General features: G+C 43.5%; 2 protein-coding genes, 1 long non-coding RNA gene and 1 other non-coding gene across 9 annotated transcripts in view; 1 reads left to right on the forward strand and 3 right to left on the reverse strand.

Annotated features, from left to right (window-relative positions):
• Nucleotides 1-712: 712 nt before the first annotated feature.
• LOC123574998 (small nucleolar RNA SNORD41) lies at nt 713-781 on the reverse strand. The gene has a single exon (XR_006700169.1). It is a non-coding gene; the product is annotated as a small nucleolar RNA SNORD41 (small nucleolar RNA).
• An 8311-nt stretch (nt 782-9092) lies between these two features.
• Nucleotides 9093-11613, reverse strand: LOC107130376 (uncharacterized). 2 transcript variants are annotated; one of them, XR_001492357.3, is made up of 2 exons: nt 11523-11613; nt 9093-9387 (listed from the first exon to the last, which is right to left on the reverse strand). It is a non-coding gene; the product is annotated as an uncharacterized lncRNA (long non-coding RNA). The 2 variants fall into 2 exon arrangements; XR_001492358.3 differs by having other exon boundaries at nt 11475-11613.
• A 120-nt stretch (nt 11614-11733) lies between these two features.
• On the forward strand, nt 11734-17805 carry OXA1L (OXA1L mitochondrial inner membrane insertase). 2 transcript variants are annotated; one of them, XM_005560801.4, is made up of 10 exons: nt 11734-11815; nt 12299-12460; nt 13006-13219; nt 15809-15952; nt 16211-16296; nt 16480-16644; nt 16824-16928; nt 17037-17199; nt 17287-17367; nt 17453-17805. In XM_005560801.4, exons 1-10 carry the CDS (start codon nt 11753-11755, stop codon nt 17578-17580), a joined length of 1311 nt encoding a protein of 436 aa, XP_005560858.4. In that variant the 5' UTR covers nt 11734-11752; the 3' UTR covers nt 17581-17805. The 2 variants fall into 2 exon arrangements, with proteins under 2 accessions (XP_005560858.4, XP_015309051.3); XM_015453565.3 differs by lacking the exon at nt 15809-15952.
• A 1409-nt stretch (nt 17806-19214) lies between these two features.
• Nucleotides 19215-20849, reverse strand: part of SLC7A7 (solute carrier family 7 member 7) — a 43209-nt gene continuing 41574 nt past the window's right edge. For all 4 annotated transcript variants that reach the window (XM_015453566.3, XM_065548626.1, XM_065548627.1 and 1 more), the window contains 3 exons: nt 20340-20489; nt 19922-20105; nt 19215-19705 (listed from right to left, as the gene is read on the reverse strand). In XM_015453566.3, coding sequence (XP_015309052.2) covers nt 19599-19705; nt 19922-20105; nt 20340-20489 — 441 coding nt within the window. In that variant the 3' untranslated portion in view covers nt 19215-19598. The remainder of the gene's footprint in view (nt 19706-19921; nt 20106-20339; nt 20490-20849) is intronic.

Consider the following 20849-nt stretch of genomic DNA (forward strand, 5'->3'; position numbering starts at 1 on the left):
ATTGTAAACTAGTTCAACCATTATGGAAAACAGTATGGCGATTCCTCAAGGATCTAGAACTAGATGTACCATATGACCCAGCCATCCCATTACTGGGTATATACCCAAAGGATTATAAATCATGCTGCTATAAAGACACATGCACACGTATGTTTATTGCGGCACTATTCACAATAGCAAAGACTTGGAATCAACCCAAATGTCCATCAGTGACAGACTGGATTAAGAAAATGTGGCACATATACACCATGGAATACTATGCAGCCATAAAAAAGGATGAGTTTGTGTCCTTTGTAGGGACATGGATGCAGCTGGAAACCATCATTCTTAGCAAACTATCACAAGAACAGAAAACCAAACACCGCATGTTCTCACTCATAGGTGGGAAGTGAACAATGAGATCACTTGGACTCGGGAAGGGGAACATCACACACTGGGGCCTATCATGGGGAGGGGGGAGGGGGGAGGGATTGCACTGGGAGTTATACCTGATGTAAATGAAGAGTTGATGGGTGCTGACGAGTTGATGGCTGCAGCACACCAACATGGCACAAGTATACATATGTAACAAACCTGCACGTTATGCACATGTACCCTAGAACTCAAAGTATAATAATAAAAAAATAAAATAAAATGTAGGTTGTTTCCATTTTTAATCATTTTATTTATTTTTCTTTATTTTTATACATTTTTGTCTTTTTTTGACTCACCTCAGGATCAGCCAGTACGAATACGAGAGAAATCAGTGTCACACAACAGTCAAAGGTGTCATCACTTCCCTCCAATTTTCATCTTTTTTGGTGTTTTTTGGGGGTTTTTTGTTTGTTTGTTTTTTTGAGACAGAGTCTCCCTCTATTGCCCAGGCTGGAGTGCAGTGGTGTGATCTAGGCTCACTGCAACCTCCACCTCCTGGGTTCAAGCAATTATCCTGTCTCTGCCTCCTGAGTAGCTGGGACTACAGGCACATGCTACCACAGCCAGCTAATTTTTGTATTTTCAGTAGAGACGGGGTTTCACCATATTGGTCAGGCTGGTATCGAACTCATGACCTCAGGTGATCCACCTGCCTCGGCCTCTCAAAGTGCTGGGATTGCAAGCATGAGCCACCACGTCTGGCCAATTTTCATCATTTTAAATAACACTGTAATTAACCTCTGTGAATATAACTGTGATTAATTTCCTACGTGGAAATCTTTATAAAGGAATTACAGGTTAAACTTTATTGCAGGCCAGTCTTCACAGTGTCCTCCACATACCCCACTCATCACTGCTTCCAGGCCTGCTGTCTTGCTCCCTCTGCCTGGAAGCACCAATCAAAATCTCACCAACACTCTTCCGTCATAAATGTCCCCTGACTGTTGTGACTCCATGTCAATTTCACCCTCACAGTTACCCTGTATTTTGTTACCTCAAATTTCATTGCACACTCTACTTAAAAGTACTTTAATCATGTCATGTATAGGTATTTTCTCCATATCTAGACTATAAATTCCTCAGGCTTTTTTTTTTTTTTTTTTTGGTATCCCGGATTATTAAACACAGTGCTGAAAATTTAACCAAATAATTAAAAACCCACGTTTTAAAATAAATATGTATTTGTTTAAAAGGAAGATTAAATAGAACTACTGGTATCATACTCTCTAACAAAAGTGGTTTTACATTCATTACAGAGTGATGTCTTAGAATGTTTGAAATTAAATATAATTTAGGAATATTAGCAATGGCAACAAAAGCCAAAATAGACAAATGGGATCTAATTAAACTAAAGAGCTTCTGCACAGCAAAAGAAACCACCATCAGAGTGAACAGGCAACCTACAGAATGGGAGAAAATTTTGCAATCTACCCATCTGACAAAGGGCTAATATCCAGAATCCACAAAGAACTTAAACAAATTTACAAGAAAAAATCAACCCCATCAAAAAGTGGGCAAAGGATATGAACAGACACTTTTCAAAAGAAGACATTTATGCACCCAACAGACACATGAAAAAATGCTCATCATCACTGGTCATCAGAGAAATACAAATCAAAACCACAGTGAGATACCATCTCACACCAGTTAGAATGGCAATCATTAAAAAGTCAGGAAACAACAGGTGCTGGAGAGGATGTGGAGAAATAGGAATGCTTTTACACTGTTGGTGTGAGTGTAAACTAGTTCAACCATTTTGGAAGACAGTGTGGCGATTCCTCAAGGATCTAGAACTAGAAATACCATTTGACCCAGTGATCCCATTACTGGGTATATACCCAAAGGATTATAAATCATGCTGCTATAAAGACACATGCACACAAATGTTTATTGTGGCACTATTCACAATAGCAAAGACTTGGAACCAACCCAAATGTCCATCAATGACAGACTGGATTAAGAAAATGTGGCACATATACACCATGGAATACTATACAGCCATAAAAAAGGATGACTTCATGTCCTTTGTAGCAACATGGATGAAGATGGAAACCATCATTCTCAGCAAACTATCACAAGGACAGAAAACCAAATACTGCATGTTCTCACTCACTCATAGGTGGAAATAGAACAATGAGAACACTTGGACACAGGGCAGGGAACATCACACACTGGGGCCTGTCTTGGAGTGGGAGGATGGGGGAGGAATAGCATTAGGAGAAATACCTAATGTAAATGACGTGATGGGTTAATGGGTGCAGCAAACCAACAGGGCACATGTATACATATGTAACAAACCTGCACATTGTGCACATGTACCCTAGAACTTAAAGTGTAATAATAAAGAAAAAAATAATATTAGGCCCCATGAGAGATAAATATTGACTTATGTGTATCTCTACTGCCTAGAATAGTACCAAATATATAATGGGTACTCAATAAATATTTTACAGAATAAATAAATGTTGAATGGATGAATGAACTTTTACATGGTACTGTAACAGGAATTTTGTAATTGTAATGTAGCTAATTCCACTTCTTAAATAGCAAATCCCTAGAGATCGTATCTTTTAAAGGATTGCCTGATTAAGCACAAACAGCATTCTGCATAGGGAGAAATCATCCGTGCATAATTAATGACCGAAAATTACACTTAGGTCTTTAATATGGAGATGTGATATTACAATGAAAACTCAGAGTCCCTCAAAAAAAAAACTGTATTTTTGCAAAAGGCAGTATTGTTTTCCTTTATTGTTCATTCTGCTTGGAATGCCATGCTATTTTCTTTATTTTTATCTTTCTTTCTCTGTATCTATTAATTAAGGCCAAGATTAAAAATGGTTTCCTCTATGAAACCATCCCTGACGTATTCTTAGACACGATCTCTCTCATCAGAACTACCTAAGAACTTTATTCATTTCTCTCATAAAGCACCAAAGATTAAATGTCCACACCAGGTGAAAAAACAAAGTAATTATCCACAGAATAAGCTTTTTAAATTTTTTCACTCGAAATATATTAATAGAGACAAATGTACTATTTTGACAGGGCAGTGGCCTCTGTAAACTGTTTTTTTACTTATGAATAAAATTTATTCATGTATAACTTACATAAAATATGCCCATTTAAATGAATAGTTTGCTGAGTTTTGATAAATGTATTCGCCTACGTAACCACCACAATAATCAAAATATAGATTTTTTTTTTTTTTTTTTTTTTTTTTGAGACACAGTCTTGCTCTTGTCGCCCCAGCTGGAATGCAAGGCGTGATCTCAGCTCACTGCAACCTCTGCCTCCTGGGTTCAAGAAATTATCCTGCCTCAGCCTCCCAAGTAGCTGGAATTACAGGTGCTGGCCACCATGCCCAGCTAATTTTTGTATTTTTAGTAGAGATAGGGTTTCGCCATGTTGGTCAGGCTGGTCTCAAACTCCTGACCTTGTGATCTGCCTGCCTCAGCCTCTCAAAGTGCTGGATTACAGGTGCGAGCCACTGTGCCCAGCCCTAAATTTTTTTTAGAGATGAGATCTCACTATGTTGCCCAGGCTAGTCTTGAAGTCCTGGTCTTTTTTTTTTTTTTTTTTTTTTTTTGGAGATGGAGTTTCACTCCTGTTGCCCAGGCTGGAGTGCAATGGCGTGATCTTGGCTCATTGCAACCTCCATCTCCCGGGTTCAAGCAATTCTCCTGCCTCAGCCTCCCGAGTAGCTGGGATTACATGCATGCGCCACCATGCCCAGCTAATTTTGTATTTTTAGTAGAGACGGGGTTTCTCCATGTTGGTCAGGCTGGTCTCAAACTCCCGACCTCTGGTGATCTGCCCACCTCAGCCTCCCAAAGTGCTGGGATTACAGGTGTGAGCCACCGTGCCCAGCCTCTTCTCTTATCTTTCTATTTCTTTTCTTATACTTACTTAAGGTCCAATTTGCTCTTTTCTTCTATCAAGATGGATGCTCATGTGATGTCAGCAAAATGGTGGACGACAAAGCCACCATTTGTCGGGTGGGATAATCCAACCATTTGGTGGGATAATCCAAGCTTTCATTATCCCACAGAAACTTCATAAAACAACCAGAAATCAGCTGAACTAACATGTAAGAGCTCCAAAAAACAGTTAAAAGTTTACAGTAACCAAGTGAATGCCCACCTTCAAAATGTTGAGAAAGTTTTGTGGTGTTTTTATTTGCCCTTGCCCCCTCCTCCTCCCTGATGTGGCAGTGCTCTTAGTCTGGAAGAGGCAGCAGCCTAATTCCAAGTTCCCTCCCTCAAATGGAAGGGAGAAGAGCAAAGCTTTTCGCAAATTATTGTGTACATATGGGGGTTACCTAAAGGACTGGCCTCAGGTCTCAGAAAAGTGGTAGTCATTGCTCATGAAAGCTGCAAGGAGACTACAGACCCACTGACATATGGAGTAAAAGACTATGGGTGGATACATACAGTAGACCATCTAAGGCCCCAGGAGAAACTGGACTGAGACTCTTTAGGAAATAAGACATTCAAAAGCAGCCATGTATATGGGGAAATTGGGAAGTTACACATGCCCAGGTAAGACACTTGGTCAGAAAAGCCCTGAAAAGACCTTAAGCCTTCACCTCAGCTGATCCCTAGGCTCAAAGCAAGCCTCGCTCATTGTCGAAGAACTGTACCAGTATAGAGCCAATCTGCAAAGACTAGGGGAGTTAGCTGTTTTCTCAAATGTCTAATTTCCAACCAAAACTACAAAAATTACAAGGCATACAAAGAAACAGGAAAACATGGCACATTCAAAGGAGTAAAATTAATTGGCAGAAACCATTTCTGAGGACACCCAGACATTAGACTCACCAAACAAAGACTTTAAAACAATTATCTTAAATTTGCTCAAACAGCTAAAGAAAACATGGACAAAAAACTAAAGGAAATCAGGAAAATGGTATATTAACAAAATTAGAATACCAAGAAAGGGACAAAGATTGTAAAAAGGAGCTAAACAGAAATTCTACAGCTGAAAGACACAATAACTGAAATGAAAATTCACTAGAGGAGCTCAAACACAGAAGAATCAGTGAACTTGAAAATAGGACAGTTGAAATTTTCAAATCTGAGGAGCATAAAGAAAAATAAAGAAAAGTGGATAGGCCAAGTGAGGTGACTCATGCCTGTAATCCCAGCACTTTGGGAGGTCAAGGCGGGTGGATCACTTGAGGTCAGGAGTTCAAAAACAGCCTGGCCAACATGGCAAAATCTCATCTCTGCTAAAAATACAAAAATTAGCTGGGCATGGTGATGAGTGCCTGTAATCCCAACTACTCAGAAGGCTTAGGCAGGAAAATTGCTTGAACCTGGGAGGCAGAGGTTGCAGTGAGCCAAGATTGTGTTACTGCATTCTACCCTGGGCAACACAGTGAGGCTCTATCCCAAAAAAAAAAAAAAAGAAAGAAAAGTTGACAGAGGCCGGGCGCGGTGGCTCAAGCCTGTAATCCCAGCACTTTGGGAGGCCGAGACGGGTGGATCACGAGGTCAGGAGATCGAGACCATCCTGGTGAACACAGTGAAACCCCGTCTCTACTAAAACTACAAAAAACTAGCCGGGCGAGGTGGCGGGCGCCTGTAGTCCCAGCTACTCGGGAGGCTGAGGCAGGAGAATGGCGTGAACCCGGGAGGCGGAGCTCGCAGTGAGCTGAGATCAGGCCACTGCACTCCAGCCTGGGCGACAGAGCGAGACTCCGTCTCAAAAAAAAAAAAAAAAAAAAAAAGAAAAGTTGACAGAGACAAAGGAACTTGTAGAATACCATTAAGTAGACCAACATATGCATTACAATTCCCAAAGAGGAGATAGAGAAAGGGGCAAAAGGATTATTTGAAGAAATGGCTGAAAACTTCCCAAATTTGATGAAAGACACTAATCTACAAATCCAAGAATCTCAATAAACTCCAAGTAAAATAAATCCAAAGAGACTCACACTGAGACACATTATAATCAAACTGTTGAAAGACAGAGAATCTTGACAGCAGCAAGAGAGAAGCAACTCATAATGTACAAGTGATCCTCAATAACACTATCAGCTGAAGTCCAATCACTCTGGAAAAAAAATAAATAAATAAATAAATAACAACAAAAAAAAAACTATTGGCCATTTTCTCAGCAGAAACCTTGGATGCCAGAAGGCAGTGGGATAATACATTTAAAGTGCTAAAAAAAAAAAAAAAAAAAAAAAAAAAACTGTCGAGACAGGCATGCTGGCTCACACCTGTAACCCCCAACACTTTGGGACGCACCAAGGTAGCTGCGTAGATCACTAGAGCTCAGGAGTTTGAGACCAGCCTGGGCAAGATGGTAAAGCCCTATCTCTACAAAAAAACGCAAAAATTAGTTGCACATGTAGTCTCAGTTACTCAGGAGCCTGAGGCAGGAAGATCACTTGAACCTGGGAGGTAGGAAGATCACTTGAACCTGGGAGGTCAAGGCTACGGTGAGCCATGATCATGCCACTGCACTCCAGTATGGGCAACAGAAAGAGATCTTGTCTCTTTAAAAATATATATTTATATATATATGCGAAATCTACTCTGCCTGTTTTCCATAAAGGGAACAACAAAGCCTGGATGACAGCATATCTGTTTACCCTACAGTTCGCTGAATAATTTAAGCTCACTCTTGACACCTACCCCTCAGAAAAAAAGATTCCTATCAAAATATTATTGCAGGCTGGGCACAGTGGCTCATGCCTGTAATCACTAGATTACAGGCAACATTTAAGGAGACCAAGGCAGGAAAATCACTTGAGGCCAGGAGTTCGAGACCAGCCTAGGCAACACAGCAAGACTCAGTCTCCATTTAAAAAAAAAAAAAAAAAATTACTGATCACTGATAGTGCACCTAGTCACCCTATAGCTCTGATTGAGATGTACAAGGAGATTAATGTTGTTTTCATGCCTGCTAACACAAAATATTTCCATAGCCAGTGGATCAAGAACTACTTTTGACTTTCAAGTCTATTATTTAAGAAATATATTTTGTAAAGCTATGGCGGCCATAGATAGCAATTCCTATGATGGATCTGGGCAAAGTAAATTGAAAACATTTTGGAAAGGATTCACCATCCTAGATGCCATTAAGAGCATTTGTGATTCATGGGAGGAGGTGAAAATATCAACATTAACAGGAGTTTAGAAGAAGTTGATTCCAACCCTCATGGTTGATGTTGAGGGGTCTAAGACTTCATGGAGGGATGTAACTGCAGATGTGGTAGAAACAGCAAGAGAACTAGAATTGGAGGTGGAACCTGAAGATGTGACTGAATTGCTACAATCTCCTGATAAAACTTTAACAGATGAGGAGTTGCTTCTTCTAGACAAAGAAAGTGGTTCCTTGAGAAGAAATCTACTCCTGGTGAAGATGCTATGAACATTGTTGAAATGACAACAAAAGATTTAAAATATCACATAAACTTAATTGACAAAGCAGCAGCAGGGTTTGAGAGGACTAACTCCAATTTTGAAAGAAATTCTACCGTGGGTAAAATCCTATCAAACAGCATCACATGCTATAGAGAAATCTTTCATGAAAGGCACAGTCAATTGACGGAGCAAATCTCACTGTCTTATTTTAGGCCACCCCTACCTTCAGCAACCACCACCCTGATCAGTCAACCAACATCAAGGAAAAATATGACTTGCTGAAGGCTCAAATGATCGTCAACATTTTTAAGTAATAAAATATTTTCAAATTAAGGTATGTACATTGTGTTTTAAACATGTTATTGCACACTTAAGAGACTGCAGTATAGGGTAAACATAACTTTTTCTTTTTTGTTTTTTTTTTTTTTTGAGACAGAGTTTCACTCTTGTCGCCCAGGCTGGAGTGCAATGGCACGATCTTGGCTCACCGCAACCTCCGCCTCCCAGGTTCAAGCAATTCTCCTGTCTCAACCTCCCAAGTAGCTGGGATTACGGGTGCCCACCACCATCCTTGGCTAACTTTTATATTTTTAATAGAGATGGGTTTCACCACGTTGGCCAGGCTGGTCTCAAAGTACTGACCTCAAGTGATCCACTGGCCTTGGCCTCCCAAAGTGCTGGGATTACAGGCATGAGCCACCTCACCTGGCCACTTTTTTTTTTTTTTCAGATGGAGTTTCGCTCTTGTTGCCCAGGCCAGAGTACAATGGCACGATCTCGGCTCTCTGCAACCTCCGCCTCCCAGGTACAAGCAATTCTCCTGCCTCAGCCTCCCAAATAGCTGAGATTACAGGCATGCACCACCAAGCCTGGCTAATTTTGTATTTTTAGTAGAGATGGGGTTTCTCCATGTTGGTCAGGCTGGTCTCAAACGCCCAACCTCAGGTGATCCACCCTCCTCGGCCTCCTAAAGTGGTGGGATTACAGGCATGAGCCACTGCACCTGGCCTAGTAATTTTTTTTTTTAAGACATGGGGTCTTACCATGTTACCCAGGTTGGTCTCAAACTCCTGAGCTCAAGCGATCGACCTGCCTCAGCCTCCCAAAGTGCTGAGATTACAGGCCTGAGCCACCACGCCCAGCCCAACATAACTTTTATATGCACTGCAAAACAAAAAACTCCCTGTGACTCACTTTGTTATGATATTGGCTTTATTGTAGTGGTCTGGAACCCAACCCATAGTATCTCCCAAGTTTGCCTGTACATTTCAGCTATTATTGAACAACAAAGTACTCCAAAACTTAGTGGCTTAAAACCACAATAATTTTATTTATTTGCTTGTAATTTTGCAATGTGGGCTCAAATAGCCTTTCTTTGCTCCACACGGAGTCACCTGAGGTGGCTCCAATGGGCTGGAGAATCCACGTTTTAAATGGCCTTCTTCACGTGGCTGGCAAAAGCTGGTGTTGATTGCTGGCTGAGGGTTCAACTGAGGCTGTTAGCCCAAACCTCCGTTCTTCTACAAGTGGTTGGTTGGGCTTTTCACAGGCAGTAAGTCTGAGAAGTCAAAATTCTAACACAGCAGCTGGCTTTCCCCTGAATGCAAAAGCAGAAGCTATCAGGCCTTCTTAAGGCATAGTCCCAAACTGGCATAACATCACTTCCAATGCATTCTACTATTGATTAAAGCAAGTTACAGGGCCAACCAGACTCAAGAGAATAGAACTCCTAAAGGTGCACATATTGTGAAGCCTGGTTCATTTGGGGTCACCAAAGTAGCAGTGTACCATAAGATAGTCACCCTGCCAAGTGTTCTGTAGCTGTATATTTGCAATTACTTCTAATTGTATTGAGTTTTAAAAGTAATCTCTAAAAAAAAATCAGTGTTTCCATATCAAAAATCTATTGATGTTTACAATAGCATCCAACATATGCAAGTGTCAGCTCATACCATTAATTATTACTAAATCAGTATTATATTTCTTTGCCTCCTATTTTTGCCGTATCTGTCAGGTACATTCATAATTGTCCCAAATTAGCAGTCACTGAAATAATTTCAGGTTATTGTATCTTTCTGAAACTAGTTTGTTGTTTAGAAAGTAATCTGCATATTGAGAGACTTTATAATGGTTCAAATATAATCAACTCCACTTTTCTGAGCAGTAAGTTTTTTCCCTGGAGATGAATGCTTTTAACTTCAAGAAACAGAACACCTAAGCAACAGATTTAGAGTCTAAACAGTAAAGACCTTTAATTATCTTTTTTTTTCCTTTTTTTTTTTTTTTTTTTTTTTTTGAGACAGAGTCTTGCTCTGTCGCCCAGGCTGGGGTGCAGTGGCCGGATCTCAGCTCACTGCAAGCTCCGCCTCCCGGGTTTAGACCATTCTCCTGCCTCAGCCTCCCGAGTAGCTGGGACTACAGGCGCCCGCCACCTCGCCCGGCTAGTTTTCTGTATTTTTTAGTAGAGACGGGGTTTCACCGTGTTAGCCAGGATGGTCTCGATCTCCTGACCTCGTGATCCGCCCGTCTCGGCCTCCCAAAGTGCTGGGATTACAGGCTTGAGCCACCGCGCCCGGCCTTTTTTTTTTTTTTTTTTTTTTTTTGAGATGGAGTCTCACTCTGTCGCCCAGGCTGGAGTGCAGTGGCTCCACCTCAGCTCACTGCAACCTCCACCTCCTGGGTTCAAGCAATTCTCCTGCCTCAGCCTCCCTAGTAGCTGGGACTACAGGTACGCACCACCACGCCCGGCTAGTTTTTTTGTTTGTCGTATTTTCAGTAGAGATGGGATTTCACCATGTTGGCCAGGCTGGTCTCGATCTCTTGACCTAGTAATCCACCAGCCTTGGCCTCCCAAAGTGATGAGATTACAGGCGTGAGCCACTGCACCCTGCTAAGACCTTTAATTACCTTACACAACAAAGTCTGGAGATAGACGGTTCCAAGCATGGTACATCAGCTCAATGATATCATCAAGTATTTGGGTGTTTTCTATCTTTGCCCTCAACCATCTTCAGCACGTGAGTTTTTCTTTTTTTTTTTTTTTTTTTTTTTTTTTTTTTGAGATGGAGTCTCACTCTATCGCCAGGCTTAAGTGCAGTGGCAAAATCCCGGCTCACTGCAACCTCTGCCTCCCGGGTTCAAGTGATTCTCCTGCCTCAGCCTCCCAAGTAGCTGGGATTACAGGCGCCCGCCACAATGCTCGGCTAATTTTTGTATTTTTAGTAGAGATGGGGTTTCACCATGTTGGCCAGGATATCCTAGTCTCGATCTCTTGACCTCGTGATCCACCCGCCTCGGCCTCCCAAAGTGCTGGGATTACAGGCCTGAGCCACCGCGCCCAGCCTGCACGTGAGCTTTTCATCTCGAAACTTGTCCCCTCATGGTCAGTCGTCACACCACCCCACTTACAGAAGAAAAAATGGAAAGGTGAAGTCTCTGGAAGCTTTGTCTTTTTATCTGGGAGGAAAATATTTCCCAGCGGCTGCCTTCTCTTCATTTCTGTCAGACTCTAGACTACCCTCAAATTTCATTGGACCTGCGATTACAATTTACCTAGCAATAAGAATCAAAAGAATCGAACATCATTGAGTGGGAAAAATCCTCTGCAAGTACAGCCAAGACTTTTCTGAGGCTATTTTTAAACTGACGAATCAGAGGACAATCGCGACATTAGAGGAAAATTACCCAGGTTTACGCCATCACAAACGATGATAGCTTACGATGATAGCTAACCTGGCTCTTCCACTTCCTTTCAATCTCCAGAAAAGGCTCTCTGCGTGCTCATGGTAACGCGGCTTTTCAGATTTTTACCCACTTCAAATATGGCCGCCAAGCTCCGTTCTCTTTTACCACCTGATCTACGGCAACAACTCTGGCTTCATGCCCGCTTCCAAAAGTGCTTCCTCTCGCGGGATTGTGGTTCTTAGTGCGCAGGCGCAAAAGTAAGTCCTCTTCCGGACAAAATGGCGATGGGACTGATGTGCGGACGCCGGGAGGTTCTGCGCCTGCTACAGTCCGGGCGTCGGGTAAGGATGCCCCGGGGCTGAGCACCGGGATGCTGCCCTCACCCAGTGAACCAAGCCCCAGGACAGCTCGTGCTAGGGATATGAGCAGACGCTGACCCGCTCACCGGGACCTGAATGTCATGACCTCGGGTCTTGTGAGGACGCGCTAGGGTTAGTCCCCAACACTGTGGGCCCAGCAGCCCGGTGTCAGCTTCTGGAATTGGCTTCGCCCCTGGCGACAGCACCTCGGCCTAGTTCTCAGGGCCCCCCGATGCGGGTCTACGGTAACTGAGATGCGGCGAACCCGGATTCAGCCTTTGCTCTGCAGGCATCACCAGCTGCATGCCTTCGGGCTAGCGGTCTGCGCGCGGTAATAGCAATGTCTGCACCTGTAGTGGCCGGGCTGCTTGCTTTTTGGGAAGTTAGCATAACGAATCCCCTTTGCCCCTACGCGAGGACTTCTGCTCCCGGTAAAGGGGCTCCATCATCCTTTTACACGCTTAGGTCCACAGCGTCACAGGGCCCTCGCAATGGCTCGGGAAACCGCTGACCGCACGGCTCCTATTCCCAGCAGCCCGGTGCTGCTGTCGCCCACACTACCTCTTCCTTGCGGCTTCCGGCCCCCGCAGCCTCAGTACCTCTGCCATCTCGTTTGCAGAAGTCCAGGTAAGAGGCCTTTCGTTCCTGCAATATTAGGAGTGGTGTTTCCCGGTTGGTTTCATATTCTGTTTTGTTTGGGAGCAGGGGGAATATGAAGCAGAGTTCTTGTCCACGCTCCACACAGCTCTCCAAAACGGTAGCATCTCTGCTTGGGATGAATTTTCAATTCAGTGGGGAAATGATTGGAAGTACAACAGGAGAGATGTTATATTTGGTTTTCTGAGCTGTTTTAAAGAAAAGTAATTGTTTCATGTTAATATATGGTAAAAATCATAATAGTGATATTCAAATGGCTGAAGTTTGGGAAACAGTGATAAAAGAAATAACTTCCCAGCATGAAGGGAAGTCATGGAATCTTACTCAAAGTAACTTCTCTTCCTACCTATTGATAAAAATGAGATGTCCTTTTTAAGCTTGAATTCTATGTACACTAGGGTAACCTGGAAGAACAAGAAGTAGAGAGAACAGAACCCAGTACTGGTTATTTTAAGAAGGTCTCACTTTCTATGTGTTCACTACTGAATAAATATACAAGGCTTTCTTTCACACAGGTTCAGGCCCCTCCTGTTGCTCCTGCAACTCCCTCACCCGCAGCGGTACCTGAGGTGGCTTCTGGAGAGACTGCAGATGTAGTCCAAGCTGCTGCAGAGCAGAGCTTCGCTGAACTGGGGCTGGGGTCACACACCCCAGTGGGACTGATCCAGAATTTACTGGAATTTATGCATGTTGACCTGGGCCTACCTTGGTGGGGGGCCATTGCTGCATGTAAGGGGAATATACCCTATACATGGGTTAGGGATAGAACCTCATAGATGGCAATTATTTGAATGGATTCAGGAAGTAGTTGCAGAAGCTCTGGGATCAGAAGAGCAGATGATTTCAAATGAGTGATAGAGGCACACGATACCTAGATGCAGTCTACCTATATTTCTTAAAGAGCATTATAAAACCACCAGATCATCTGGGATTCAAGAAGTATAGATATTCGAATACAAACATGGGGTTAGAGTCAGGGGACCTTATTAACAGTCATGAGGCTGTCCTGGTTTAGAAGAACAGAGGTTCAAGTCAGGCACTTAAACCCCCAAATTGGGAGGCCACTCGCATTGCTTTTGTAAAGGCTGAAACTCTGCTTTGAATTATGTGTCTCTCTGCCACTTTGCTCCATCAATGATCTCTTCTCTCCCCTGTGTCTTCAACGTTTCCCTCCTTATTGCCCTGCCCTGCACATGTAAGCATGCTCAAGCATACCCATGTGTTACTTGGGGGAAAATTTCTTCCCTTCATTCTTAGTTCCCCTTCACCTACTACCCTATCTTTCTTCTTCCTTTCATGGCTGTTATTTATTTGTTTTGTTGTTGTTTGTGGATACGTAGTAGGTGTATATATTTATGGGCTACATGAGATGTTTTGATACAGGCCTGCAAGGTGTAATAATCACTTTATGGAGAATGAGATATCCATCCCCTCAAGCACTTATCCTTTAAGTTACAAAGAATCCAATTACACTTTATATTTTATTTTATTTTATTTTTTTAAACAGAGTTTTGCTCTGTCACCCAGGCTGGAGTGCAGTGGCCCAATCTCGGCTCACTGCAACCTCCACCTCCCAGGTTCAAGTGATTCTCATGTTTCAGCCTCCCAAGTAGCTGGGACTACAGGTGTACCACCACACCTGGCTAATTTTTACATTCTTTATTTTAAAATATACAATTATTACTGATTATAGTCACCCTGTTGTGCTATCAAATAGTAGATCTTATTCTTTCTAACTAATTTTTTTTTACCCATTAATTATTCCCAACCCTGACTACCCTTCCCAGCCTCTGGTAACCTTCCTTCTACTCTCTGCCCATGATTTCATTTGTTTTGATTTTTAGATCCCACAAATAAGTGAGAACATGGTGATGTTCGTCTTTCTGTGCCTGCCTTATTTCACTTAGCATAGTGATCTCCAGTTCCATCCACGTTGTCACAAATGACTGGGTTTCGTTCTTTTGATAGCTATTACTTAAAAGATTGCTCTGCATCCAATGAGCCCACTTCTTTCCATTTACTCTCTCAGCCATCTGGCTTTTACTCATATCACCTCATTTGAACTGCCAGTAACCTAATTGCTAAATCCACTTTTATTATACTTGGTCTTTCTGCATTAGACACTTTAGACCTTAAAATCAATCTTTTCCCAGGCGTGGTGGCTCATGCCTGTAATCCCAGCACTTTGGGAGGCCAAGGCAGGAAGATTACAAGGTCAGGAGTTTGAGACCAGCCTGGCCAATATTGTGAAACCCCATCTCTACTAGAAATACAAAAATTAGCAAGGTGTGGTGGCAGGCGCCTGTAGTCCCAGCTATTCGGGAGGCTGAGGCAGGAGAATCGCTTGAACCTGGGAAGCAGAGGTTGAAGTGAGCCAAGATGGCGCCACTGCACTCCAGCCTGAGCGACAGAGCAATAGAACGAGACTCTGTTCAAAAAAAATAAAAAATAAAGTCAATCCTTTGGCTTTTATGATAACGTTTCCTGATTTTTCTCCCTGTCTTTCTGACCATACTTTTGCATCTCCAAATTATCCTACCTACCCGTTCAGTGCCAGTAGTCTGGGTTCTATCCTTAGCTCCCTTCTCTTTCTACTCCACATCATTCATCATAATGTTGATAAAGCCTAAACCTATAACCTAGTCTCGTATTTGACATCACCATGTTCTCACTTATTTGTGGGATCTAAAAATCAAAACGAATGACCAGGAAAAATGAAGTGTCAGAAAAGAAATATGAAGGAGCTAAAGCAGTAGGCCATCAGATTATTTCCTACTCCAGGGATTTCTAGAACAATGGCTTTCAAACTTCCTTCCTGGAAGCCCCAGGGTTTTGTAAAGGGACCTCTGAGCAAGGTGAAGGCTGCCACATAAACAATCCTGTGGCCAGGCTTTTCGTTTGCTCAGGGCAGCATTTTTTTTTTTTTTTTTTTTTTTTTTTTTTTTTTTTTTTTTTTTTTTGGACATTGGGGCTACGTGTACAGTTTGATGGAGCAGGGAGGCTCTTTTGATCACAGAAAAGTTTGGAAGCTATTGATCTAGAAAAGTGCTCCTGTCACCTTTGTGTTTGAGGAAACAAACAGGATTCCTAATCATCTGCTTAGAGAAGTTAATGCCATACTTTTGTGATGCCAAATCAGAGAACTGAGCCTTAAAGCAACTAATTCATACCCCTGACCCTAATTCTGGGCCTCTTAGCCATAAGTCACAGAATGGACAAGGCAAGAATAAGACCCTTTCAATAAGGACCTAAAAACCTTCAACCTTCTAGCTGCAGAACTGCTTTAATTTCACTCCAATCCTAGTTTGTATTTTCCAGGTACAGTCTTTGCCCGCTGCCTCATTTTTCCTCTCATCGTGGTGGGCCAGCGAGAGGCAGCCAAGATCCACAATCACTTGCCAGAGATCCAGAAGTTTTCCAGTCGAGTCAGAGAGGCCAAGTTGGCGGGAGATGATACTGAGTGTGAGTCAGCTGCAGAATGACCGTGGGAGAGGACCACATTTGCACTTTTCCTTACATTCTGCTGGGGGAAAGGAACAATGTGAATCAGAAGTTGCCACAGTCGGGAAAGTTCTAAAGATTTATCTGTTTCTTGGGCCTAATGCTCCCAAGGACTGGCCAGGGTTGGTTAGAAATTTCACAGGCCAGGTAGATGATGAGGATGTTCACCTCCACTGATGTAACTGTTACCCCAACCATTAATTTCCTCTCACCTCACAGTTTACAAGGCTTCCTCGGAGATGGCACTTTACCAGAAAAAACATGGTATTAAACTCTTTAAACCTCTCATTCTTCCTCTGACTCAGGTGAGCAAAAACATTTCCTTCCTTATTTCATCCTATACCCATCAAATTTCCTCTCTGTGTTTGATGTGCCCCAGGCCCCCCAAAAAAACAGGTGGTGGTGGATTATACATGGCTTTCAGTAGTGGGGTGATGAAAATGTTTCCTCTGGTAAAGCATGCTGACACTGTTTATCTTGTGTAATAGGCCCCAATCTTCCTCTCCTTCTTCATTGCTTTGAGAGAGATGGCCAACCTTCCTGTGGCCAGCCTGCAGACAGGTGGCCTCTGGTGGTTCCAGGATCTCACGGTATCCGATCCCACCTACGTGTTACCACTGGTAGTCACTGCTACAATGTGGGCTGTCCTTGAGGTAAGCCCAGATTGGCCAAGTGCCAGGCCTGCAAAGTGAACTGGGATTGGAGGGTAAAGTAATTGTACAGAATGGTCATCCTTCACTTGCTGGAGAAAGAGTTGATGGGTAAGAGATTAGAGACAGGTTCACTGAAACTGACAGCTTTCCCGACTTTTCTACCCCGCTTCTTTTGGCAGCTAGGTGCTGAGACAGGTGTGCAAAGTTCTGACCTTCAGTGGATGAGAAATGTGATCAGAGTGATGCCCCTGATAGCCTTGCCCGTAACCATGCATTTCCCCACGGTATGTAATGCCTTATGGGCTGGCTCCAAGGCCTTCTGCCTAGCCTAGCCACCTAGCAAGCTCACCAGGGATACAGCTTCTGAGTCCCCTCTCTGTGTTCTCACCCAGGCAGTGTTTATATACTGGCTCTCCTCCAATTTGTTTTCCCTGGGCCAAGTATCCTGTCTCCGGATTTCAGCAGTACGCACTGTACTTAAAATCCCCCAGCGTGTTGTACATGACCCTGACAAATTACCTCCACGGGAAGGCTTCCTAGAGAGCTTCAAAAAAGGTAAGGGCTCGTCCTCTGTGAAACAGGACTAGGGAGAGGGGTCTACAACTAGGAATGCAAGTGACTCTCTTGCTTCTCTTTACACAGGCTGGAAAAATGCTGAAATGGCGCGTCAGCTGCGAGAGCGTGAACAACGCATGCAGAATCACTTGGAGCTAGCAGCCAGGGGTAAATAGTCCTTTCAGGCCAAAATTCTGTCTTTTGTTTCTTCTTTCTGTTCTTCGTTGAGATTTGTTTTCTCTTCTCCCCTCAGGTCCCTTACGACAGACCTTTACCCACAACCCTCTCCTACAACCTGGAAATAATAACCCTCCCAATATCCCTAGCAGCAGCAGCAGCAAACCAAAGTCAAAGTATCCCTGGCGCGACACGCTTGGCTGACTTACGTTCCGTGCGCATTCTGGCAGGAACTCTGTCTCTTCAAAGACTCATCCTCAAAACAAGACTTGACACTGTGTCCTTGCCTCAGTCCTAGGAACTGTGGCACACAGAGATGTTCATTTTAAAAACAATTTCACGAAACACTCTTATACTCATGTTTATAAGAGAGCACTGGGTAGCCAAGTGATCTTCCCATTCACAGAGTTAGTAAACCTCTGTACTACATGCTGCTTCCTGATACTTATTGAACAGGGAAATGAGTGTGTGCTTCAGAAAACTGAAGAATACCCAGGACTTTGGGAGGCCGAGGCGGGCGGATCACCTGAGGTCAGGAGTTTGAGACCAGCCTGGCCAACGTGGGGAAACCTCATCTCTACTAAAAATACAAAAATAGCCACACGTGGTGGCGCACACCTATTGTCCCAGCTACTTGGGAGGCTGAGGCAGGAGAATTGCTTGAACCTGGGAGGTGGAGGTTGCAGTGAGCCAAGATTGCGCCACTGCACTCCAGCCTGGGCAACAGAGGGAGACTCTGTCTAAAAAAAAGAAAACCAAAGAATAGAGTGGGTCATGATTGCTTTTGCTGGCCCATGGCATTGGAAAATATAATGTTTTAACCTGGCATTAAGGGTTTAAACTTCCACCCAGGCACAGTGGCTCACGCCTGTAATCCCAGCACTTTGAGAGGCTGAGACGGGCAGATGGCCTGAGGTCAGGAGTTTGAGACCAGCCTGGCCAACATAGTGAAACCCTGTCTCTACTAGAAATACAAAAATTAGCCAGTCGTGGTGGTACACGTCTGTAGTTCCAGCTACTTGGGCAGTTGAGGCAGGAGAATCACTTGAACCTCGGAGGCAGAGGTTGCAGTGAACCAAGATCAAGCCATTGCACTCCATCCTGGGCAACAGAGTAAGACTCTGTTTCAAAAAAAAAAAAAAGTTTAAACTTCCAACCCATACATGTGTTGTTCTATCCACATTTGGATTGCAGTCTAGAGGTGTGGCTGATAAGTTGAATGTTGAGATTGTATCTAAATATAATAACTGCATTTCTTGATTCCAAGATTACTTTAAAAATTTCAAGAAGTAGATGTGTGCAAATTCTTAGTGATAATTAAGAATGAAAGTTCCAGGCTGGGCAAAGTGGCTCACACCTATAATCTCAGCACTTTGGGAGGCTGAGGTGGGTGAATCACTTGAGTCCAGGAATTCGAGACCAGCCTGGGCAACATGGCGAGACCTTGTCTCTGCTAAAAAGTTAGCTGAGCATGGTGGTGCTTGCCCATAGTCCCAGCTACCTGGGAGGCTGAGGTGGGAGGATAGCTTAAGCCCAGGAGGTTGAGGCTGCAGTGAGCCAAGATCATGCTGCTGTACTGCAGCCTTGGCCACAGAGCAAGATCCTGTCTCAAAAAGGAAGTTCATGTCATTTTTATGTAACAACCCAACATTTCACTAGAGCAGTTGAAGTGTTCTGTTGTCTGCCTTTGTGTAGAGCCTGGTTTATCAGCCTTCAGCAGCTAGCTTGAGAGAGAAAAGATGGATCTACTTTCAAGCATAAGATTGTTTTTAGTCTTTGTGTTTCTAGGCTAATGGGAGCTGTCCTAGAGATACTATATAAAGTGAAGTCACTCAGACTTTAGGAACATAACTTTTTATTGTCATCCAGCACCTGTGATAGTTTGATGTCTCTCTAAAGGAGACAATTGGAGGATTGTGGGCCCTTTTAAAAGAAAAGAGGAGTAGGTAGGCGCACTCAGGTGCTTCTAAAACCACCAAGCCCACACCTGACATGCTCCTCTCCCCAGTCTCCTCTATTGTCCGCTTTAAAAGTCTGGAACTGTATGTAGCAAAACAAATAAATTACTTTTCATTTCAAAAAGTAAGTTCAAAGGTTGAAGCTGCCTAGGCCAGGCTTCTGGACAGGTGCCTCCAAAGAAGTGAGCTTTCCTTTTCAACTTCCTCAGCTCTAGCCAGTAGACCAGAAACCCCTGCTTTCCACATCAGGATTCCAGATGGTGTTTAGTTAGACTTGGGATCCCGTTGTTTGGGCATCTCTTCTCCATCTTCCAAATCCATTTCTGCAGCAACTGACATACACAGGACCTGGAGGTACCTTGTGGCAGACCCTACAAAGAAAACTTTGAGTTGGAATTGAGAAGAGGTCAACTGGGCTGAGTTCAAGTGTCATTGAATGGAACTGGGCCTGAGGGGAGTGATTCCATTAAGCCGAAGGGTTCATAAGAAGGGGCTATGGCAAAAATGTCTTTGGAGGCAAGATTTACAGAAAAAGGCAAAAACCAAGCTCTACAATAGCTGAGCTGATTTAAGGATGCAATGCTTACCCACGATCCTTCGGAGGTAAAGAGGTCGCTTATGTTCTGGCACTCTGATGATGAGGAAGTAAAAGGGCAGGCCTGAGAGGGCAATGGCAATGCCGATGAGGGAGTTGATGGTATCACTGTACAGTGGAACAGCCACCAGGAAGATGGTGCAGAGGCAGAAGACAATCGGGAAGAAAACGCTGAGCTGAGGGCACAGGAAACACAACTGGGGTGGACCACTCAGGATTCTTAACAGCTAAAATAACACCTCCCATAAAGATTAGCGCACTGAGCCTTCTTTCCATACCTTTAATTTCAACACAGTACTAACCACCAAGTCCCAGGCAAAGGTTTCTAAATAAAGTGTCTTGTAATAGTCCCCTGTAGCAGCAACTCTAGCTGTTTCAGATGGAGCAGAGGTAGGATGGAGTTGCCATACCTTGAGGGGACGAGGTCGATCAGGCTCCTTCCAGCGCAGATAAAGCTGACCCACAATAGAAAGCCCCACAAAGAACCAGTAGCTGAAGCTGTAGTAGTTAATGAGCTGGAAGATGTCTTCCACACACAAGTAGATCAATGCCATGATACCCTGTAAGCGTGAGCCCAAGTCAGCTCTTCTCAGGGCCTTTGTTACTCCAAAGGCTTTTCACTCCCTTTATACCTCCCAAATCCATCCCCCGTCGATCCTCAGAGTCTCCTGGTCCTCTTCTGTTTTTAATCCCTTTAACACTCTAGTTTCAATACCTTATCCCCTCTGTTACAAGTCAGTAGTCTCAACTGGTTTTTCAACCCATTCTTCAAGCTAACCCTGTATAAAGCAAGTCTTGAAACAATCCCTCAAAAGTCTTGCATAGGACCATTTCCATAATGGCTCCAACCTACATTATGCAGCTCTTATCTCCTCCTGCATGTTGAATATCCCGATTCTGAAAATCCAAAATGCTCCACT

The sequence above is a fragment of the Macaca fascicularis genome, chromosome 7 (genome assembly GCF_037993035.2).
Source record: "Macaca fascicularis isolate 582-1 chromosome 7, T2T-MFA8v1.1".
NCBI lineage: Eukaryota > Metazoa > Chordata > Mammalia > Primates > Cercopithecidae > Macaca > Macaca fascicularis.